Source organism: Corylus avellana, chromosome 11, assembly GCF_965113065.1.
Source record: "Corylus avellana chromosome 11, dhCorAvel1.hap1.2, whole genome shotgun sequence".
NCBI lineage: Eukaryota > Viridiplantae > Streptophyta > Magnoliopsida > Fagales > Betulaceae > Corylus > Corylus avellana.
Genome location: NC_142500.1, coordinates 6,950,451 through 6,975,450, shown reverse-complemented (window position 1 = coordinate 6,975,450; position 25,000 = coordinate 6,950,451). Strand labels below are relative to the sequence as shown.

The 25,000-nt window shown below is 38.2% G+C and overlaps 1 protein-coding gene across 1 annotated transcript in view; it reads left to right on the top strand.

The window, feature by feature from the left end:
• The window catches only part of FC2 (ferrochelatase 2), a 41,756-nt gene extending 17,131 nt beyond the window's left edge, over positions 1 to 24,625 (top strand). The window contains exons 4-11 of the mRNA XM_059576208.2: positions 982 to 1,125; positions 5,793 to 5,894; positions 8,991 to 9,094; positions 9,190 to 9,316; positions 15,512 to 15,664; positions 21,084 to 21,184; positions 21,387 to 21,588; positions 23,920 to 24,625. Coding sequence (XP_059432191.2) covers positions 982 to 1,125; positions 5,793 to 5,894; positions 8,991 to 9,094; positions 9,190 to 9,316; positions 15,512 to 15,664; positions 21,084 to 21,184; positions 21,387 to 21,588; positions 23,920 to 24,144 — 1,158 coding nt within the window. The 3' untranslated portion in view covers positions 24,145 to 24,625. The remainder of the gene's footprint in view (positions 1 to 981; positions 1,126 to 5,792; positions 5,895 to 8,990; positions 9,095 to 9,189; positions 9,317 to 15,511; positions 15,665 to 21,083; positions 21,185 to 21,386; positions 21,589 to 23,919) is intronic.
• Positions 24,626 to 25,000: the final 375 nt, after the last annotated feature.

The window sequence follows — 25,000 nt, the reverse complement described above, 5'->3', positions numbered from 1 at the left end:
TCAAAGGTCTTGGGATCGAACCTTGACTCCATCAATTCACCTACCATTTAAATTAAATATTCAGCGTGTTGGGCTTCACCTAATAAAAAGGTGTTAGAGCCCACATGTGAGGGAGAGTGTTAAACTAATGATTAAATGCTTAAATTTACTTCTTCTTATAAGCTTAAGTTTTTGGGATAAGTAGTGATTTAACAACAGTAAATGAGGTATTTTCCCTTTTTCCTTTCCTATTCTTTCCCCTGACCCTGCCACAAAGAAAGATGTTCACTTCTGAAAATATCCCATGATGCCTGTTTCTGATTCAAACCTTAATGGTTGGTTGACAAGGTTACTTCATATTAGCCAAATTTAAAACCATGATCATCATCTTATTAGATATAGGAAATATTTCAATACAAGATATTTTGGCAAACCTTCACAAAACCCAGTGGGTTGTACCTTTATTCTTTATATCTTCCTGAACCTAGACAATTGAATCTATGCAATGTAGAATTCATTTCCTTAGAATTATTAATTCTATATGATATTTTTTTTTTTGATAAGTAAATCACTACAAAGTTAGGAAATTTCAACCCTATGGAATTAGCTCTACATAATTTGATATTAGGTCTTACAGTATCTTTATTCTTTATATCTTCCTGAACCTAGACAACTGAATTCTATGCTATGTAGATTGCCCTAGAATTATTAGCTCTTTATGATTTGATATTAGATCTTGCAGCATCTTGTATGTTATTGTAATTGCAAATAAGCTATAGTTAGATTGAACTTATTATTATGTTCAGTGCTTCTGCAAGGGCCACTTTGATATAGAAGTCAACTTTAATTGATCATCATAATTTGTTTCTCTTATCGCCATCATCATTTTTGGGGTGGGGCTGGTGTTGGGGGTTTGTCATGTATGATCACAAACCGTTGAGGCGGGGCATTTGTTTTGCCCTTGATGTTGCTGTACTCATTTGACTTCATATTATTGGACAGGATATTATACGACTACCAAGGTTGTTTCGTTTTCTTCAAAAGCCCTTGGCACAATTCATATCTGTTCTCAGGGCTCCGAAGAGCAAAGAAGGCTATGCCTCAATTGGCGGTGGTTCTCCACTTCGACAGATAACTGATGCGCAGGCATGATATCTTCTGTTAAGATTCACCTGGATTTTCTTAGTAGCAAATATTTATTATCCTTCTGATTTATAGGTGTATTCATCTATTAATTTAATTATTTATCTTATACATGAGTTTAGTTAATTTTGGTATATGCATAAAAGTGTATAGAGAATTTGCTAATCAATCAGATTCGAGAAGCAAAAGAAAAATGTTTAAGATGATGCTTAAAATATTTGTAAATCAATCCTGCTTCCTGCCAAAATGATATATATCTCTGTTGATGTGATCACTTAATATCCTAGGTTGTTTTCTCTTCAGTCTTATCTTTTAAGTTGCAGAAATTTTTTTTCTGCCCCCCGCTCACTTTGATTCTGCTAATAGATACCTCAAAACATCATCCACAGAGATTAGTAGTTCGATGCATTGTGATCTCTAGTGCAATTTAAGTATTAGTCACAGTAGCAGTTTTAAAAGAGCTTTTATGCATGAGTATGGGGTAAAGGATGAAAATGGGTCTCAAAAGGGTTCCCCTGTGCTGACAAAATCCTCTCTTACAGGCTTCTAGTATAGTACTCTGGTTATGCAATATCAAGATAAAATGGAAAGCAGCACAAATATGTTGAATATGGACATTTTATCTCTTTTGCTTATTTTATGTCATCAGCAAGACCCTAGATAGGTGTGTTTGGTGATAAGTCAGGACGGTTGCTTGAAGGTTTTTAAGTTGGGATTCTTTCCCTCATATTCCACGCCATTTATACGTCGACGTAATCCTTGTTCGCACGTGTACGGGCAGGTGCAATAAGAAGTACGTGCATACACGCCCATGTATGTGCACGTGTGCGCGCACAGCTTAAAATAAGTGGGCTGTTGGAGTGGGTGATGTTTATACCAATGGTTTGGTGTCAGATCTGGGTCATTTTATTTTTTATTTTATAGAACTACTGTTTATTAGGCTTGTTGTAATGTTCTTACAAGAAATCTGCAATGATGGGAGTTGCATCTTGTTACTGAAGGTGGGAAGTTCACTTTGATAAGAAGCAGACTTTAGCCATTGACCCAATCACAGGGAAAGGTCCGAGCGGAGAGCGTGATGGAGGCTCTTCTTTCGACCCATCCCTTTTCCCTGTTTCAGAATAGGCCGGTGAGGCTATAAGTGGGCTTTCTCTGAGCATCATCGATGATATTGTCTGTACCCCTCCTATTCTGAGTGGGGGTTGGGGCTTTCTCCTTCCTCCTCCTGAGGCAGATTTTGGAATGACCCATGAAGCACCAGTGAGCTTAGTTTTGGTGAGACAAGCTGAGTTAAGGGTTTCTTGTACACCCTTTGACTATTCTAGGCCTGCTTTCCCTGGTTCTTCCTTGGGATTCGGGGTTCCTTTTGATGGTCGCTGTGTTTCAAGGATGGGTGGGGGTCTCTCCATTGGCCCTTGCTCTTCCCCTTGGGTATTGGGAGCTTTGGGGGTTGTAGGTTGTGCTATTGATGCTTTGGCCGAAATGGAGTTGAGGTGTGATGGGGAGTAATAGAGAGTTGGAGATTTTCAAAGGGGTGGATGCTTTGTCCCCTCTTAGTTCTTACCCCCTTGCCTTGTTGGGGGACTTGGGTGGCTTAGGATTCAAATGTTCTGATTGGGTGGTGTAGGTTGCAATGGGATTCTATCGACTTGCAGGGGTCGCTTGTGATGGTTTTGAGGGGCAGCTATTGGCTATTCTTATAGCTATCGAAGCTGAAGAGAATCGTAGACAGAAGGGTTTGGCTTCTACCCCTAAAAAAAGAAACGAAGTAGGGAGTTGAGAGGGTTGGAGTGTTCAATTAATTATGATTGAAAAGAGGAGTGATCTGGTTGTGGTAAGGGAAGGAAAAGGGGTTATCAGTTTCTTCTATGAAGCCTAAATTGATATCGTGGAATGTGAGGGTTGAATGATGGGGAAAAATGTTTAAGGGTGAGAAACTTACTTAGAGAGTGGAAGGTTGATATTGTTTGTTTTCAAGAAACCAAGATTGAAGTCATGTCCCATAGTGTTGTGCGTAGCTTGTGGGGATGCCATCATGTGGATTAGTGTTGTTTGGATTCCAGAGGGGCTTCAGGTGGTGTTTTGTTGATGTGGTACAGGAGGGTGGTGGAGAAGATAGATGAGTTTGTCGGGGAATATTTTGTGACTATCACTTTCAGAAATGTTGAGGATCACTTCACTTGGGCTTTTGTGGGTGTCTATGGTCCTAACTCTGATAGGGATAGAAGGCTCTTATGGGATGAGCTGGCTGACCTTATTAGCTGGTGGAATTTGCCTTGGTGCATTGGGGGTGATTTCAACGTTACTAGATTCCCTTGTGAGAATCGAGTGAAGTTCATTTATGTCAAGCTATGGTGGAGTTTTCTAATTTCATATCTGAGCAGGGCTTGATTGACCTTCCCCTTGTTGGTGGTTCTTTTACATGGTCGAATAGTTGGAATGTTCCATCCTGGTCCAGAATTTATAGATTCTTGATCTCTTTGGAGTGGGAAGGCCAGTTTCCTGGTGGGACTCAGAGGAGGCTTCCTAGAATGTGTTTTGATCCTCCTCGACTGTGGTGACTATGTGGCTAAAGTCATTTCCATGGCTCTCCTAGCTTCATTTTAGCTAGAAAGCTCAAAGCCTTGAAAACTGATCTAAAGACATGGAATGAGACTTTTGGCAATTTTTTTTGTTGATAAATAATTTTTGGCAATTTAGAAAGGAAGAAGACCTTGTTAGTAGAATTACATGTTTTTGATGTCCATGAAGAAGAAAGGGCCTTAGGCGATGTGGAGAAAATGAGGAAGGCAGAAATTGTTATTGAGTTAGAAAGAACTACTCTCATGGAGGAGGTGAGTTGGAGGCAGAAATCTAGAGTCTTGTTGCTCAAGGAGGGGGATAAGAGCTCAAAGTTTTTCCATAGAATGGCTAATTCCAATAGAAGGAGGAACACCATTGATTCCTTGTTGATTGATGGCACAAATTCTACCAATCAAGTGGAGATTAGCGAGCACATTGTCCAGTGTTATAAGGAGTTGTTTACCAAGTAGTGCGATTGGAGGCCTTTGGTGGATGGCCTTTCCTTTGACTCCATTGATGAGGCTAAGGTTAGTTGTTTGGAGAGAGAGTTCGAGGAGAGGGAGGTTTGGGAGGTGTTGAAAGCTATGAATGGAGCCAAGGCACCAGTCACTGATGGTTACTGTATGGCGTTTTTCCAAGCATGTTGGGTTGTTCTGAAAGAGGACATCATGAAGGTCTTTTTTGAGTTCCATGCTAGTGGTAAGTTTGAAAGAAACTTTAATGCTATGTTCCTTACCTTCATTCCAAAGATACCAAGGGCTATCGATCTCTAGGATCAGCTTGGTGGGTAGTATTTACAAGATGATTACAAAGATTTTGGAGAACATGCTTAAGATGGTATTGAACAAGATCATTTCCATGTCACAAAATGCTTTCATTCGAGGTAGGGAAAATTTGGATCCTATTCTTATTGCCAACAAATGCCTTGATAGTAGATTGAAATTTGGAGTACTGGGGGTTATTTGCAAAATGGACTTTAAAAAAAGCATATGATCATGTCAAATGGGAGTTTCTGTTGTATATGTTGAGAAGATGTGGGTTTGGGGGGAAGCGGTGCTCTTGGATAGCTCATTGCATTTCATAGCGCAGTTTTCAGTCTTGGTGAATAGCTCCTATGAAGGCTTTTTTAGCAGTTCTCAAGGCTTGAGGCAAGGGGACCCTCAGTCTCCTTTGCTGTTTGTTCTAGTGATGGAGGCATTAGGTAGGATGATTTCAGCTGTTGTGAGTGGTGGTTTGTTGTTTGGATTCTCTGTGGGGACTGGGGTTGATATTTCTCATCTCTTGTTTGCAGATGATATTTTGATTTTCTATGGGGGATCCAAATCATCTATGCATTTTACTGTGCTTGTTTTTATTATTTGAAGCTGTGTTGGGCTTGAAGACGAACTTAGCCAAGTCAAAATTGGTTCCAGTGGGAAATGGTGTTAAGGTGGATGGGTTGGCTTGGATTTTGGGTTGTGGGGTGTTGTCACGGTCGTTGAAGTATCTCGGTCTTCCTTTAAGGCTAAAGTATATTTGGGATGATGTTATTGAGAAGATAGAACATCGATTGGCAAGTTGGAAATGATTGTATTTGTCTAAGGGTGGGAGGATTACCCTTATCAAGGGTACCCTATCCAATTTACCTTTAGATGTCCATAACTCAATTACCTACGTATTTCATGTCCCTACGAAGTGAGGATTACCCTTCACTTCTTTGGACACCATTGAACAAAAGCACACTAATTTATTGAATCTATTGAACTTGCAAAACCTCATAGGAAGTTAACACTGTATTCTAATTGTAAAACTTCAAAATTTGAAAATTTAAATGTTGAAAGAAGTATCATATCAAGATGATGCTAATGATGGACATGTGGAAAGCTCATGTGATCATTTTGTTTATGGCTTGATTATTTATTTCTTCACATCACCTATTAGTACACTTTAACTTTTCATATACGTTACGTTCATCTCTCAAAAAGTACAAGTATATTATGTTGGCTGATGGTTGGAAGGCTTTTAATGCTGTAGGCACTCATTCGTACAATTTTGCTCTTGAGAATTTATCCTTTTGCTCAAATTTTGATCTTATCCTTGTCTATTCCTTGCCTCTCCTATTTATTCAGGGTGAAGAGTTGAGGAAGTTCCTTTGGGCAAAGAATGTCCCAGCTAATGTCTATGTTGGTATGCGTTACTGGCATCCATTCACTGAAGAAGCTATTGAACAGGTATCTGGTGGGCCCTAACATTGTTTTTCCAACATATTACTTGATAGTGTAAGATGCCATTGGTGGATTTTTTTTTTCCTGTTATCTTTACTGCTTGTTTTTGTTTTTTTTTAGGATAATACTTCTTTTTGGCTTCGTATTTGTCCCCACCCCCTCTCAGTGAAGTAATTTTAGGCTGAATCCGTATTTTTTAAACAAAATTGGACACATTCAATTAGTTTAGAAAAATCTGTCTTACTATAAAATATGCTCTAGGCTAGTTTAGTATGTATTGTTTAACCTATCTTCTATGCTTTTTGTTTGTTTTTGACGGAGGAGGTGGGGGAGTTTTGCTGCAGCTTAAATGGTTCATGTTAAATAATTGAACATGTTTTTTATCAAATGTTTGTTGTCAGCCACGTGAATTGTGCTTCTCCACTGTGATAGAGAATGCAATCTTCAGTGTTGCTGAAATTTTTTTTCAGATGTAAGCTTGTAGTCAGTCACAACTATTGTTGCAAATACGTTATGTAGTGTAATCAAGCGGAACTTCGGAAATTTTATGGTTACACCGCTTATATCTGATTTATGAGATGCTTTCTAATTGGGGGATTGCTTATCTCTCTCCATATATATGAATGGATAAATGAATACGGAAAGTAGGTATTGGAGGTTTGTAGCAACAAGAAGCAGGTGCTTTGGAGTGCTAGTCTGTTTTGTTTGATTGGTGCATTTGGAGAGGAATTTTATAATTGCACGATCTTAAACTTTTGGTTCTCAAGCGTAGGCTGAGCACCACGCCCTACGGGTGAATCGCAGCCCTACCCCAGGCCCTATATGTGCCTGGGGGTGGTTTCAGGAACCGCTTGCCCGTCCATGGGGGCGGAGACAGGCCGTATTCACCCCCATCAGATGGTTATATTTTTTAGGCCCAAACGGATGGGTAATTTTGTGGGTTATTCTCCTATGCAGAAAGGCTATAAAGGATGAGAAAGGGTAAAGTTGAAAATTTGTCAAAAAGGAACCAAACCAATCAGGGTATTTTGACCATAACTTTTGACCTTGAGCTTCGATTGAGGCAAACTCAGCGGCGTTGGAAAGCTTATTCCCAAATATACAACTTTGTGTTTTACAAGAGTTTTTCAATTCGGATGTTTGCCAAGTCAAAAATGGTTCAGAGGATTCTGCAGATGTGCAGGTGCGTTATGACGAGAATTCAGCCCGTCATGACTCCCCGAGGCAGAAACTTACTGCCTGGCCGCGTGCAAAGCCCATCATGATGCCCTTTTCTGCCCTTTTCTGATTTTCTTTTTATGTTCTCTTCTTCTTTCTCCCCACTTAGTCGCTCTCTTGTATACTCCATGTGTACTTGGGTTGCGCCCCTCTGCGCTCTTTAATGCATTATTACTTATCAAAAAAATGATGCCCTTTGAATGTCAAAAACAGTCTAGGGACGTTAGAACCCTGTTAAGACGCCTTGATGAAGCTAGAAACTATCTAGGGACGTTAGAACCCTGTCATGATGACCAGATGACGTTAGTAACTGTCTAGGGATGTTAGAACCCCATCACATCCACGTCTTGATGTCCTTCTGACATTGTAAGGCAGTGAGCTCTATGTGGTTCTGCGTCATGTCCACATCTTCACGTCCTTCTGATGTTGCAAGGCAATGAGCTTTCTATGGCTCCGCGTTACGTTCATGTCTTGACGTGCTACTAATGGTCAAGGACAAAAACTCATCCTTTTCACACCAAACACTTGGGGGATGAAAAGATTTACACTTTAAGATTTTGAACACTGAATGAGGCCAATTTCTAAAATTTAACACATTGTAAACGATTGAAGCAATCAAGCAAATATCATTGAATAAAACATTTTTCGTTCTCTTTTAAAACAACCTGTAAACATCATTCTAATTCATATTGAATTTAGAGAGGTGCTCTCCCTCCCCCCCCTCCCCCCCCCCCCAAAAAAAAAGGAAAAAGAAAAAATCCAGTGATTGTGGTGTTGGTGAGAGTGTGTGAGTTTAATGAACCAAGGTTCACCTGGCAAAGAGGAGTTGGTTGCTTGTGTAGTTGTGTATTGTTGAGAGAGAAGAAGAAGAAGAAGAAGAAGACGATGACTAATAGATCTTGGGTATGCTTATCAAATGCCCAACAAAAAATTGGTTACACACCCTTATGTGCTTTGAAATGTTTAAAGGATCCCCATACAATATCTAGAGTGTCTCATAAATAAATTTCTTTACAAGTTTCCCTATAAGGAGAAGGGAAAATAGAAGTATCCAGAATTTAAATATAAATAATATTGTAAGAGGGGGAATTCAGTGTCGGTAAATGTTGTAAGAATACCATGCGTGTTGGTGTACCTCAAAAGGTGCCTTTTTTTGGCTTGAGCTACTGCTTTATGAAAGCTCCTTACAATTGATTACTACATTAAGAGCAAATTTATCGATGTTGATTAGTGTTATATGTACAAGTATATTCACAAGGCAGTTAGTCATCCTATGGCTCAATGTGATTTTGCTAGAGGTTTTTAGTCTTTAGTTCTCTCTCTATTTGGGATTTCTTGGGTAATGCCTAAAACATTGGTTGAGACTTGAGATATGGGGCTAACAGGGAACTTATTGAATGAGAGAAAAAAAAAAATGTTGGGTAGCTGTAAAGGGAGGTTTGCAAGTTGGGATCCAAGGAAGTTATGAGCTGTGGTGAGCGGTACATGGGTCCCATTTTCCGTTGAGTTATTCTGGTGAGTTGTGAGCATCAATTGGTGACCCCCTTTCTCCTTGCTTTACTCTTTTGTTGGTTGCTCTCTTGTCGAAGCTATCAATGAAAATAGCATTCATGTTCAACATCGAGTTGGCTTAGGAAATTAGTTGATATATATCATAGTTTTTCTTTCTTTGAATGTCATACCAACCACGTCTGTCGATTATTCTGCTCTGCCTTCATTGTTTCAGTGAAGATTTATTTTTCATTTAACCTACTACTTTTCGTGAACAAAGTTTTGGTTTTTTATTTTTTATTTCATTTTTATCTGTCTATTCCTAAACTGACTGCAGGAATGAAAATATGGATCTGTCTTTTGATATTTATTTTATTTAAAATAATCTTGTAGATAAAGAGAGATGGAATTACAAAGCTTGTTGTCCTTCCACTTTATCCTCAATTTTCAATATCAACTAGTGGCTCAAGCCTTCGACTTCTGGAGAGTATATTCCGGTGATGACCAAAAACATGCTGCTATTTTGTTATGATAATCGAAGACAATAATGTAATATCTATTGATGTGACAAAGTAATTAATTGGTTCATCAGGGAGGATGAATACTTGGTCAACATGCAGCACACAGTAATACCTTCTTGGTACCAGCGTGAAGGGTACATAAAGGCCATGGCAGATTTGATTGAAAAGGAATTAATAAATTTTGGCCACCCTGAACAGGTACTGCATCTTTACTTGTCTTTATTATATTTTTACTCGTTGAATTTGGTTGTATTGTTTCTTTGTTGAGTTATCAATTTTGATTTTTTGTGCTCCGGAACATGTGAGTTTGTTTGATTTATGGTTGTTCACATTCCAATTTTTGTTCCTTGAAACTTTTGATACCCATAAACCTATATTTTCGTTAAATAGGTATGCCTCATGTTAAGATAACCGTCAATTATCTTAACATGATTGGTGTTCTAGGGTTCCCAGTGGTTCGCATGGGGTGGGGTTATGGAAGTACATAAGTAGGGGGTGGAGGTTGTTTCATTGTCACATTAGATTGGTCCCTGGATTTGGGTCCAATATCAGGTTTTGGGAGGACTTTTGGTGCGGTGACATGCCTCTCAAGGATGCTTTTCCTGGACTTTTCAATATTGCCTCCAATAAGGAAGCGTCTATTGCGGATAACAGTGAGTGTACAAATGGCTCTGTGCAGTGGAATGTTTCCTTCATTCGTAGGGTTCATGATTGGGAAGTGGAGATCTTGGCCTCTTTTTACACTCTCTTGTATTCGCACTTGATGCGTGGGGTAGGGGATGATCGGATGTGGTGGATCTCCTCTCGTAAAGGTACTTTTGAGGTTAGATCTTTTTACAGGATCCTTGCTTCTAAAGATCCCTCCCCTTTCCCTTGGAAGAGTTTATGGCGCACCAAGGCTCCTTCGAAAGTGGCTTTTTTTGCTTGGACGGCCGTGCTTGGGAAGACTCTAACCTTGGACAATGTTCGGAAGAGGGGTATTGTTGTGATAAACCGTCGTTGCATGTGTGAATCGGATGGGGAGTCAGTTGACCATCTCTTTCTTCATTGTGGGGTTGCGCGTATCCTATGGAATGCCATTTTCTCTCGGTTTGGTTTATGCTGGGTGATGCCTGGCAGCGTTAGGGGGCTGTATGATTCTTGGTGGGTGGGTGGCAAAGCTCGCAGTGCTGTTGTGTGGAAGATGGTCCCTCTTTGTCTTATGTGGTGCATCTGGATTGAGAGAAATGCTAGATGTTTCGAGGACTTGTCTAGGAACATTGAGGATCTCACTCACTTTTTCTTGTACACCCTATTCACTTGGACTGCTGGTTGGCTAGCACCCTTAGTGATTAGTTTCTCTGATTTCCTTCTTATGTTCTCTTCTTCTTTTTCTCCCTCTTAGTCGCTCTCTTGTATACTCCCTGTGTGCTAGGGTTGCGCCCCTCTGCGCTTTGATAATGCATTTTTACTTATCAAAAAAAAATTATTGGTCTTGATGAAAGTTGAATATTTTGTTGTTTTCTTTCTTAGAGAAAGAGAAATGCTATTTAGCATTCTCCCAACATTTTCAGCTGAGTTGGCATGTTCCATCCACCATTGGTATTTTTTTATTTTTTTCCCCCTTTTTAATTAAGGTGAATGAAGCATGTCAACTCAGCTGAGAATGTAATGTAGGGTGGAACTTACCCCCTACAAGCGTTAGGAGGTGGGTGATTGCTTGAGTTTCGTTCACCAGCAGCTCATATGATGAGGATGCGAATTCGAGGGCGAATTCCCTCCAACTTGGGGAGGATGATGTAGGGGGAAATTCGCACCGGACGAGTTCTACTAAAAATGCTATATCTAGAGTTTCAGACATCCGATTGGAGCAAGCTTTGTGGCATTGGAAAGCTAACTCAAAGATCTACAAAGTCGTGTTTCACGAGGTTTGGCTAATTCCGATGTTTACTAGGTCAAAACAGGCTGCAAAGAGAAGATTGAAAAGCTGAATGAAAATAAAGGCAAGAATCCAAGAAGGAAATACTTGATTGCTCTATTGGGAACTTTAATGAAGATTTTACTCCAGCAAATCAAATAATCCAGCAATCAAATATATTTTATTTAATTATTTATGTTATTTAAATTAGGATTTTATTTAATTGTAATTTTTCATTTATTATTCTAGAAATTTCCATACTAGGGCTAGAGTAGAAGTCTTAAACAACTTACACTCCTTTTACTTCTAGGGTTAGGATTTGGGGGCTATAAATACATGCTTATAGCCTCGAGAAAGGTGGTTTTTTTATTATTATTAAGTTTTTATCAATAAGTACTCAGAGTTGAGTTTCTTCATTATTTTCTTTCAAACCCTAGATCAACTTTAGCGTTTTGAAAAGATTTCTTAGATCTTTGATAATCTCAAGGTCTTAGAAGTACTTATCTCTTCTTCTTGCTGTTCTACTTTGCATTTTACGAAGTCACTCTACATCAGAATGTTGGGAAAATGCTAAAGCGAAATTATAGTTGATTGTGTGATATGTTGAAGATATGCTGCTGATATGATTTTGTTTCCAGATTTGACTTCCTTTTCATACATGTTCTCATTTATTGTAATTCCATATTAGTGTGTGTTGCTTCTTTATATAAACAAGCTTAGATGTATCATTCGATCATTGAGAAGTAAGAAGAATTCTTCCTTGTGGAAAAGATTGAGCGTCGGTTGGCTAGTTGGAAGATGATGTATTCTATCTAAGGGTGGCAAGGTTACACTTATAAAGAGTACCATTTCCTACTTACCCACGTTTTTGTCTCTTTTCCCCATTCCTATTGGCTTGACAAATTGTATAGAGAAGCTCCAACGAGATTTTTATGGGAAGGGATAGGTGAATAATTTAAATATCACTTGGTTTGTTGGCCCAAAGTTGCTTTCCTATTTCTGTGGGAGGCTTGGGGATTTGGAACTTGAGGTTGTTTAATACAATCTTTTTGGGAAGTGGCATGGCGTTATGTGCATCAGAGAGAGGCATTGTGGAAAGCTGTTGTGGATGCTAAATTTGGTAGTGCTTAGGGCAGGTGGTGCTCTATTGAATCACTTGGGGCCGCACAGGGTGGGGCTTTGGAAGAATATTAGGAGGAGATGGAGGTTGTTTTTTAGCCATATCAGATTTGAGTTGGGAGATGGGTTCAAGATCAGATTTTGGAATGATGTTTGTTGTGGAGAGATGACCTTCAAAGAAGCTTTCCCTGATTTATATAACATTGCTCAAGTGAAGGATGCGTCTTTTGTGGTTAATTTGGACTTCTCTAGTTCCCTTATGTGGAATGTTAGCATTATTCGTATGGCTCACGATTGGGAGGTGGATGTCTTGGCTTCCTTCTACACCTTTTTGTATTTTCATAGAGTGAGAAGAGAAGGGGAAGACAGGCTTTGGTGCGCCCCATCTCACAAAGGGAAGTTTGATGTTCGTTCCTTTTACAAGATTGTCGCTTGTAAAGATGCTTCTCCTTTCCCCTGAAAGAGTATTTGGAGGACCAAGGTTCCTTTAAAAGTGGCTTTCGCTTGGTCGGCGGCTCTAGGGAAAATTCTTACCATGGACAATTTTAGGAGATGCATGTCATCGTGGTCGATTAGTACTACTTGTGCAAACGGGATGGGTTAAATTGACGTAGCGGAAGACTAAGGTAACTAATCAAAGAGCAGCGTCTTTGATTCTGCAAGGAGAAGCGTCTTCGTCATCTACCCAAAAAGATAAAAACAAGCCCGCAGGCTAAAAGAAAGATAAAACTCCGCAGAGTATTTGAGAGAGAATTCTCTGATTTTATAATAATTCAATTGATTGAGTTTTACATAATAAGCTCTTCTATTTATAGAAGAGAAATACTTGTAGAGAAAGTAAACCTAATCCTAATAGTAATAGTAAACATAATCCTAATAAGGAAAGGAAAGTAATTAAAGCAAATCTAACCCTATTAAGAAAAGAAATTAAATTCCTAATAAAATAAAATAAAATAAAAATCTTAATATAAAATTGACAATCAGCGGGAATCGTGACAATCTTTCCTTTTGTATTTCTCCATTGTTTGAGAACGGATAAAATTCTGATCAAGCGGCGTTGCTCCAATATTATTTTTGATATTTTCTTTATTTTCATTTTTACCAAAAATAAAGGTAAATATCGTCCTACATCAGACACCCCCACTTGAAAAAAACTCGTCCTCGAGTTTTCATCGGGACATAGCACGAGCGGCTCCTCTGAAGAAAGGTACTTGGAGAAATCTACATAGATAGCATCAAGACACGATTTTTGCTTTTCGTCTACTTCCGGGAAAATTCCTCCATCTATTTCTTCATGAATGTCATCTACAACTTCACCATTTTCTTCAAAGGAATCAACAATTTTCGGGGTGATCATGATGAGTTGCACCTGTGATGGAGGAGGTGGTGGTTGTTCTTCCACTAATGTAGTCGTTGGAACAAATAGTTGTGGCTGCACAAATTGTTTCTCTAACAGCAACTCCAAATTAACAGCCTCAACATCCTTTTCACCACAATTAATATTCTCTTCATAGATGGTGTGCCTATTTGTAGATTTATGAATACGGTTACGGAAATGTCGACTATGGCTTACGTGATCGTCAAGGAATCTGTCAACATAAGGATAGTGAACGGGTTTGACTCGGATCCCATAGTCATCTCTAGCATCATTGCCCCTGTGATTCCAATGGGAACCCATATGCATGAGTTCTGACATTTCCCGCATCTGGCGCATCTCCTGTTGCATAGCGTGCATAGTGTGCTTGAACTCTTGGAATTCGGTTCTCCAAGGAGCCTCTGATTGCTTGATATATCGCTGGTAGTCGGATCTCGAAACATCTCTCTCACGAATGGTGTCGTTATAAAAGTTGTTGTTGTAGTATAAGTTGGCCATCGAATCCAGATAATGCCGGCTCGGATACCTCATGAATTTGGCTCTCGAAAAAGCCCTTCCCCTACAAGCAGCGTTGTTAGAGAAGTTTATCACCATTGCGCTGATTGGCCATGATCAGGATAAAACCTGGCTTTGATACCAACTGACGTAGCGGAAGACTAAGGTAACTAATCAAAGAGCAGCGTCTTTGATTCTGCAAGGAGAAGCGTCTTCGTCTTCTACCCAAAAAAATAAAAACAAGCCCGCAGGCTAAAAGAAAGATAAACTCCGCAAAGTATTTAAAAGAGAATTCTCTGATTTTATAATAATTCAATTGATTGAGTTTTACATAATAAGTTCTTCTATTTATAGAAGAGAAATACTTGTAGAGAAAGTAAACCTAATCCTAATAGTAATAGTAAACCTAATCTTAATAAGGAAAGGAAAGTAATTAAAGCAAATCTAACCCTATTAAGAAAAGAAATTAAATTCCTAATAAAATAAAATAAAATAAAAAGCTTAATATAAAATTGACAATCAGCGGGAATCGTGACAATCTTTCCTTTTGTATTTCTCCATTGTTTGAGAACGGATAAAATTCTGATCAAGCGGCGTTGCTCCAATATTATTTTTGATATTTTCTTTATTTTCGTTTTTACCAAAAATAAAGGTAAATATCGTCCTACATCATAAATCATGCTTAAGTGTTGAAATTTATGAAAGATGCTATAGGTTAAATCAATTCGATCATTGTAAATTATCATTGTTGGGTGCTGTATCATTATAATTACCAAATTGAGAAAGTACAGTAAGTTACTCCTTGTATTCTCTTCTACATTAACATGATAGAAGTTAGCTTGAACTCTTGGCCTCAAATGGAGGTCGTTCATGAAACTCTCAAGATGAATCTATGAATGAATGACTGTTTTGGGTAGTCCCCCCGTTGTCATTTCTTGAGTTATTAAATTTTAGAGTTTAAATTTTCAGGGGACCTCTTTATATATCCATATACTTGAGATACTCCTTTTGCATTGTACTATTGCTTGGGAACTTTGATTGTTAGTTTTCTAGGATTTTTTTTTTTTTTTTTTTTTTTCTTTTGCGTTTTGGGGAGGCGGCTTCAAAAGACATTGAAGTAGTTGTGTGTGGAATGTTGTACCTTATGCTTGATGTGGAAGTGAAATTCTCATTGCTTAAAACTGTTATTATTATTTCTAAGATTACTTTTCAATTTTGATGGGGGTACTGAGGGGTTTTGCTTCTTCCTCATTTTTGGATCTTTTAGGGTTGTTTTTTTTTTTTGGCACATTACTTGTATACTTCCCATGTACTAGGCTAATGCGATTTTTTTTTTCAATAGACTCCTTGTACTTGTAAAAAAATTATTATTTACGTATTGAAAAATATGTATATCAAATCGTATTTATGCAATTTTCTGTTTGCTGCTTTATAAGCTTCTCTTAATTACGTCAAAGCTACAAAAGCTTTAAATGTCAGTAATTCTAATTGCAAATGTGGATTGTAGGTTATGATATTCTTTAGTGCGCATGGGGTGCCGCTTGCATATGTGGAAGAGGCGGGTGATCCATACAAGGCAGAGATGGAGGAATGTGTGGATTTGATAATGGAAGAATTAGAAAAAAGGAGGATCACTAATGCTTACACTCTTGCATATCAGGTACTTTGTTTTTTAATGTCCATTTGAGTCCCATGCTACCATCTTTATGTTTCCTTAATATGAGAGATGAAGAATGATAGTTCCTGTCATGTGCTTATGGATAATAGTGGACTCTAAACCCCTTTATTAAGAAATACTTCTTATTTGCCTCTAGAATTTTGTATGTGGGGAGTGAAGCGTGGGAAAGTGCCACAAATAATTATTCATTCTTACTTGGATTTTTGATGAAAACCGATCACTCCCCAAATGCAAACGGACATGGTAACCACTGAAAATGTAATATTTCCTAAACCTGCATACAAAATTTAAAAAAAAAAAAAAAAAAAATACCCTAATGTTCACAAAATCCTCAAGTAAATATTCTCATCTTCCAAACAATTTCAATACCTAACATCCACATAATATAAATGTGTTACAATATAATTGAATGATTAAATTCACCTTTTGCTATCTGCTTAAATTTTTTGGATAACTAGTGATTGGACATGATATTGTAAGCTACTTTTATGTGGCTTAGGGTGTTTTGAAATTGCCATTGCATGTTTTTTTTCTAAAAAATCGGGAGTCTGGCTCATGTTTTGGTACAAAAACTGCACCTACAAAATGTACATTGTGAAGAAAGAACGAAGCAATTCCCACCCCATATTTGCCCTCATGCGCCCCTGGAAGAGGCGTTGCCTACTAGCGCTCACGCGTCGTCGCTGTTAACCAATTTTTGGGCATTTTTGCTACACAGAATGATCATTCCTTTAGGAATAGAAATGACTATTATTGGGAATACAAGGAGCTGAAATGGAATGACCATTCCTATTATTTAGTTTGGTGACAACATAATCTCTCACTAGAATTGAATCAAAATTACTAAAATACTCGAGATTTACTAAAATACTTCAAGGAATAGTTATTCTTCTCATTTTTGAGAGAAATAGGTATTCCTCTTCGTAGGGGAGAATAAATATTCCCATGGGATTAGATATTCCTGGGAACAGTGTGCAACCAAACAAAAGACTAGTTATTTCATATGAATAACCATTCCATTCCAAGGGTTTATTGCGCTTACCAAACATGCCCTTTGGGGATGTTGGACGCCCTAGTCCTCCAAATACTCTTCCAAGGAAAATATGAGTCAATGTTAGGAAGAAGAATCTTATAAAATGATTTGGCCTTAAAAGATCTCCTTTTCGAGGGCGTCCAACATAATCTGTCATCACCTTCCTGACCCATCCTAGTGGAATAATACAAAACATTGAAGAAAGAGATGGAGTCCACCTCCCAATCATGCTCCAACCTGATGAAATTAATGTCCTAATAAACTGTATCATTGCTAACAATCCTAAGGTCAACCCCCATAGCATCCCTATTCCTTGCAAGGCAAAATAACTCCAAAAAAGATTCCTTCAAAGGATGATCTCCACACCAGAATTCATGCCACAACCTGATACGAAAGCCATCAGCCACCTCAACATTAGTAAAGCTAGAGAAGGCATCCCACCCCCTCCTAATGTGTTTTCAAAGACGCACCCTGTAACCTCCAGTGATCCCCTTGATACACACCATCTACCTGTCAAATTGGCATGCTTCTTATCGCAATCTGACACCAAAATGCCTCTCTCTCCACAACAAACCTCCATAACCACTTACCCAATAGAGCCTGAATAAAACTAGACAAACTCCTGATCCCCAAACCTCCAAACTGAATAGGAGTACAAGCCTTCTTCCAATTAAAAAGATGGAATTTAGGCTCATTATCCAAACCACCTCACAAAAAATCCCTTTGCGATTTTTCTGACAAATTAGCTACACTAACCGAGATAGGGAAGAGGGAAAGGACATAGGTAGGAAGGTTGGAAAGAGTGCTCTTAATCAATGTTATTCGACCACCCTTAGCCAAGTAGAGTCTTTTCCATCCTTCTAATGTTCTCTCTATTTTCTCAATGATGGAATCTCAAATACACTTAACCTTAAACAAAGCACCCAATGGGGGTCCCAAATATTTTAAAGGCAAAGATGAGACCCTACAACCCAGGATACGAGCCAACCCACTCACATTCGACACATTACCTATAGGAATCAATTATGATTTGACGAAGTTAATCTTCAACCCTGAAGTAGCTTCAAAACAAAGGAGGATACATCTAAGGTATCAAAAAGAATCTAGAGCAATCTCACAGAAAATGAGGGTATGATCGGTGAAAAAGAGATGGAAAACAGATACGAGGTAAGTCAAAGATAAAGCCCCCATTCATAGCAACTGACACCATATGACTCAAAGCATCCTCAACCATCACAAAAAGGAGGACTGGGGGGAGGGGGAGAGGGTCACCCCACCTCAAGACTCGAGAGGTATTGAAAAAACCACTGAGTGTACAATTAATCAAGATTGAGAACTAGACTGTAGATATGCAGTGTGCGATCCACTTCTGCTACTTCTTCCTAAGTCCACATCTCCTTTGCAAGTAGAACAAAAAGTCCCAACTGACATGGTCATAAGCTTTCTCTAAGTCCAATTTACACAACCCCTAGCTAGCCTGATTTGAGATGGCTATCTACGCATTTATTAGCAATGAGAATCGAGTCTAAGATTTGATGACCTCTGATAAAAGCATTCTAAGTATAGAAATGATGTTTTCCATTATACTCTCCATTGCAGTTTTCAATTTATTCGACTCCCTACACAAACACCTCAGTCTTAAGTGATATTTGTCTCTTGCAGGAGGGGGCAGGTATCCAGGGTTGACCCCGGTCCCACCGAAGGTGGTGTCAAGGGTTCCACGTCATAAAAAAAAAATCATATATATAATGTTGTTCTTTTACAAAGGTCCCTTATTTCTTTCTTATGTTTGCTTCCACATAAAGTTCTTCATTAGATATGATTGTCTCTTTTCAATTATTTTCTTTTCTTTTTCAACTCAAAATTCTTGAGTATGATATTTCAAGCAAACAATTTCTCTTTATCTCATCCACCATTTGTGTTTTCATCTTTACTTTTTTTCTGTTAAATGCTGTCGTTTCTCTCTTTATAATGAAGTATTCATAACATTAAAATTAATGCATAGTGTGTCAACAGTATCCTTAATATAGAACATACTGAAAAACTAAGCATATATAATTATGTAAACTAGATATGAATTAAATAACTTGTGCATTGCACGTGCTTTAAGCTAGTTAGTAAATATACTTAACATGTTTTAAAAAGAATGGTTCTCCGGAAGGCTTTTTCAACAGTTAGAGGGGAATTCGACAAGGGGATCCTCTCTCTCCGTTATTGTTTGTGCTTGTTATGGAGGCTTTGAGTAAAATGGTGAATGCGACGGTAGAACAAGGCCTTTTGTCTGGTTTCTCGGTGGGAAATAGGGTTTTATCGGAGTTGATGGTCTCTCACTCTTTATTTGCGGATGATACTTTGATTTTTTGTGAAGCCTCTATCGAGCAAATCATACCCTCTTATGCTTTGAAGCTGTTTCGGGTTTGAGAGTGAATCTGAGAAAGTCAAAGATTGTGGCCATCGGGGAGGTGGAGAACATTGGGGTTCTAGCTAATATCCTTGGGTGTAGTGTTGCCAAGTTGACTATGAAGTATCTGGGTCTCCCCCTTGAGGCGCCGTTCAAGGATACGGTTATGTGGAATGATGTGATTGAAAAGATGGAGTGTCAGATGGCGGGTTGGAAGAGGATGTATCTCTCTAAAGGAGGTTGCCTAACTCTCATTAAGAGCACTTTGGCTAATCTTCCGACTTACTTTTTGTCTCTATTTCCGATTCCTATAAGTGTAGCTAAAAGGCTTGAGAAAGTCTAAAGAGATTTCTTGTGGGGAGGAATGGGAGATGAGCCTAATTTGCATCTTGTAAGTTGAAACCAAGTCTGTCGTCCCCTTTGCTATGGTGGTCTTGGCATTCAGAAGCTGCACCAGTTAAATCAAGCTCTATTGGGGAAATGGCTTTGGAGATATGCAAATGAGAGCGAGGCTCTATGGTGTAAGGTTATCAAAGCTAAATATGAAGACAAGGAAGGTGGGTGGTGCACGAAGGAGGTTTTGGGTTCCCATGATGTGGGCCAATGGAAGCACATTCGTCAAGGTTGGAATTTGTTTGCCAAAGGTATTCGGTTTGAGGTGGGGGAGGGTTCGAAAGTTCGTTTTTGGCATGACATTTGGTGTGGGGATAATTCTTTGAAGCAAGCCTTCCCATCCTTATACAGTATCGCTAGACACAAAGAAGCTTGGGTGAAAGATAATTTTACTTGGAGGAATGGGGTGGTCGAATGGAATGTCATTTTTGTTCGGCCCGTCCAAGATTGGGAGATGGATTTGGTTTCTCCTTTCTTTGATCGATTGTATTCTTGCAAGGTTTCCATAGGTATTGTAGATCGTATTTGCTGGTCCTTGTCCAAGAAGGGCAAGTTTGAGGTTAAGTCGCTTTACAAGGCTTTGTCCCATTCCAATCAAGAGGTATTTCCTTGGAAAAGCGTTTGGCGTACTAAGGCGCCTATGCGAGTGGCTTTTTTCGGGTGGACTGCGGCTCTAGGCAAAATTTTGACTCATGATTCTTTGCGTAAGAGGAACATAGTGGTAGTGGAGTGGTGTTGTATGTACAAGAAGACCAGAGAGACAGTCGATCATCTTCTTCTCCATTGTGAGCTCACAAGTACTCTTTGGCATTCGATCTTTAGTCAGTTTGGGTTGCATTGGGTCATGCCTTGCAAGGTAGGGACTTGTTCGATAGCTGGTGGTCGGGAGGACGATTCCGAAGTGCGGTTGTGTGGAAAATGATCCCTCTATGTCTTATGTGGTGTATTTGGAAGGAAAGAAATGATAGATGTTTTGAAAATTCCTCTAGGTCTATAGAGGAATTGACTCATTTTTTTTTCTTTAGTCTTTACTCTTGAACAGCCGCTTAGCTAGCTCCATTAGTGATTAGTTTTTCTGATTTTCTCTTTCATTTCTCTTCCTCTTAGGCGCTCTCTATTTATACTTCCCGTGTATGTAGGTTACGCCCCTTTGCACTTTTTATTTATATCAATTACTTATCAAAAAAAAAAAAAAGGTAACTTTTTCCTGTGGATTCATTGGTTGGATGAAATGTCAATGGGCTCAGGCCATTAAAGCCTTTGAAAATTTATCTTGAAGATAGACTTGTCAAAGAAGCCAGAACTTTCATTCCTATCTTATGTTTGAAGGGTCAGCCTACTGAACTTTTTTCGCCATCAATTGAATCAACTTTCTCATAAGTTTCTGTTATAAAACCATATAATATTTGTTAAATTAGTGTATTTCACAAAATAGAGTTTAGAATTTTTATATTTAGTATCATTTAGATGATAATAGTAGTGAGACTTTTTAATGTTACATGTGTGTAAACGTCTTATTGCATATTATCCATGATACCATATTGGAACTCAGTAGGCAGTAAATGTTTTTGCAGAGCAGAGTTGGACCCGTGGAATGGTTGAAACCCTATACGGATGAGACAATAATTGAGCTTGGGCAAAAGGGAGTGAAAAGTTTATTAGCTGTCCCTATTAGGTAATGTGTGTCTTTACCATTCTTTCTATAATTTATGCTAGGTATAGATTCTCTTCATGTTGGTCTGTCATTGACTCTCTCTCTCTCTCTCTCTCTCTCTCTCACACACACACACACACACATGGGCGCACCACATATGTTTAGACATATTTAGCCTGTGAAACTTAGCTGTGCTGTTAAAGTTTTGAAGCTTGGTTCACAGCTTTGTCAGTGAGCACATTGAAACTCTAGAAGAAATTGATGTTGAGTATAAAGAATTAGCTCTAAAGTCTGGTATAGAAAAATGGGGACGTGTTCCTGCTCTAGGATGCGAACCGACCTTCATTTCAGACTTGGCAGATGCTGTGATTGAGAGTCTTCCTTATGTTGGAGCTATGGCAGTCTCAAACCTTGAAGCTCGACAGGTACCTTTGTTTTGGAATTGAATTGATATGCTATGTGTAATCGAACTTTACAGTTTGGAAAGGATACTAACACTATAAGCTTTGATAACACAATTGATCTTTTGTAAGAACGCTTTATGTGTGTTTCCAAAGATCTACTTTATTATGGGTGGTAATTATGTGTCTTCAGAGATCTCCTCCATGTAAAAGATAGTTACTGTATCTGAAACAAAATCACATGTTATTGAGAGTTTACTATATAAAAGGATATGAATCTTACTTTTGAGGGCTGGGGAGGAGAAATTTTCTGTTACAGATTTTTATATTTTAATGGGCCCTTAAAAATACTTAGTTGTTAGAAGTTGCAGTATTGTTAGATTTCTTATCTGCCAAAAGCTTATACATGTTTTGGTGGCCTAAGAATATGGGTCAGCAAGAAAGGTTAATGTTCAAGCTTTTCTGCTTTATTCAGTTTACATTCTTTTTTCCTGGTTGTGTAATATAAACTTTATTAGTCCTGAACTTTGGTGAGGCCTAGATACTTGAGTATAGGATAAATTTGCTGTCATGATTAAGAACGGAATCCAGATTAATGATGCATCAAGACTTTAGGCTGACCTGTTTTACTCTTTTCCACATTTCTCTATATCCTTTACCTTGATTACATTTGTAGTATTAGCATGTAAGTATTGCCAAATCAAATGCCATAGAATTTATCAGTTGCTTCTGATTTCTATTACATCAAATTGACTATATGAAAACCCAAGGGGTTGTTCTAGTGTTTCCCCCAACTTGTGATTTCTCACCATGGACTTCTGGTTTGACTCCTTCTCACTTGTATCCAGTCAAATCTTTGGGGCCATCCCTAAGGGTTTATTTCTAGAATTGTCTGGTTGGGATGGTGCTCGGAGAGTTTTGGACACCTCGGTAGACAAAAGAAAAGACTATGATAGACATAATAATTACTGGTTTATATGAGAATGAGTCCAGAGAAATTCCTGAAAGGACTATATGATGTAGAGCCAACAATAATCACAAAAATCAGAGTTAAAGTAGGGAAAAGAGACGAGAAAGAAGCTAGAGGAGAGGAAGAAAGAAGTTAATGGGAGAGGAATAGAGAAAGAAAGAATTTAAAGGGGGAGAAAGAAACAAAGAAGCTAAGTGGAGAGAAAGAGAGAAATGAGAATCAATGCCATATATTTTTATTCCATCAAAGCCTGCCTCTGTTGGAGTACAAACACACTTAAATAGACTTGCAACGAAACCCTAATCTAAATGAATTTGGGCAAAGCCCATTTATTTTATTACAAAAATACCATTGAATCTTGAAATTTAAATAAAACATAAAAGTAAATACTAATAACCCAACTAATAGGACCTAAATAAAACTACATAGATCAGTATTACCTCAAAATTAGAAAATTAGAAAATTAGAATTGAATAAGATTAAATTAAAGTAAAATTCTTGTCTCATCCCTTGCATCACTATATATTTTGGAAGGATTATTTTTTCTTTGAAATAAGTAGAGATACTTTTACCATGTTAAATCATTACTTGTCACAAAAGCTTTAGCTAATAGAATTGGTACATTTAATCATTTAATTAATATTCTAATGCTTCTCCTTATGTGTAAGCGTAAATTCCTTATCAAGTGAGGCCTACTCGTGAAATATTTAATTGAAATAGAAGGTAAATTACATAGACATGATTTTAACTCAGGACCACTACTGTGATACCATATCAAATTGTCACTTATCCCAAAAGCTTAAACTAATAGGATATAATAAATTTAATCATTTAATTAATATTCTAACATACCCCTTGGCTATCATTTTTTATTCTTTTGGATTTCGTAACATATTTACAATGTGTGTTGTTATCTTCTCCTATGATTGAAACCACATGCCTCTATTTGCATATCTAATATGGCACCTCCCATCACTTGTTTCATTACTTGTCTTCTAAATGGACTGCATTTCATATGTCACCCTCATTTGTTAAGGTGATTAAGTCTTGTGCTATCCTCATTACCATCGTGGTCCACCTGAACACATCAACATTTTCTTTGAAGAAACAAAGTCAAACTGAAGTTTCACTTCCTAAGTTGTGGTTATGTTTGTGACAAGTAAATGGTCCATTTTGTTTGTTGATATCCAGTCAAACTGTCCTCTTGGATTTTTCTTGTGAACTATAAGGAAAAGCTGACTTCTTGTAGCATTTCTCTATCTTGATTAGTTATATAGACAACCTATCCTCGAGCAACTTCACCACAGTTCTTTGCTTTGTGCTTTTATGATGCTTGCCTTTTGTCTCACCTTTTGTAGTCTGATCAGAGGTTGGGGCTTTTGCAGTCTTTGGTTCCCCTTGGCAGTGTAGAAGAGTTATTGGCAGCATATGATTCACAACGCAGGGAGCTACCACCACCAGTTACAATGTGGGAATGGGGTTGGACAAAAAGTGCCGAAACTTGGAATGGAAGGGCAGCTATGCTGGCAGTGCTTGTTCTATTGGTTCTAGAAGTCACCACTGGGGAGGGTTTTCTACATCAGTGGGGCATATTGCCCTCGTTTCGGTGAATCTCTCTCTCCCGTCCCCCGCCCCTGCGACCATGAGAAATTAATGGAGACATATGTAAATTTTGTTTATGCATACTGTTGGCATCTTTCATACTTGTATGGCATTGTGTCATGCAGCATTATTATGCATGTCACACGGGATCAAATTTGAGTAATAGTCTAGTGACAACATTGAAGTGGATGAAAATTCTTATAAAAAAAAAAAAAAAATGTGTCATAGTGGTTTTGGTTTGTATACCTACCTGCAAAGTGTTGCCTGAATGTATGCTGTAAAGCCTTTTGCTTTGTATTTTGATTCCTATTTGTTGGTTTCCACTGTTTGGAAATGGTCAAAAGGTCGTTTGCGGATTAAAGGTTTCATGTAATTTGAAGGTTGTTTAACAATATTCTTTATGGACACAAATTTCCTCCATAAAGAATCACATTAACATTATGATTGATCGGTCTTATAAGATCAATGAGAAAGGGGCCTTTATTTATAGTTAACAAGTGAAAATCGACCCTTAAATTAATGGATCCGGATCCTCTCCAGTTGAAATAAACTGGAGAGTATCCAGTTTACGGTTCAGATTTTCTAGAAAAGATCTAAGGTGCAAAATCTGCCACATCATCAAACAGCCACTTAACATTGTCTAAAAGAAAACCTAAACTTTAACGGCAAATCCCTTTTCCATCCAAACCCATATCCCTTCCCACTTACTCCACCGGCGGCTAATTCTCCGATCGGGTTTTTCCACCACAACCTCCTCCGTCGCTACTCGCTTTTGGTGTGCCATTGGCCACAAGATGTTCGAATATTTCTTTCTAAATGGAAAAAGTGGTTTTTTATTTTTATTTTTTCTCACTTTTGTTTGTT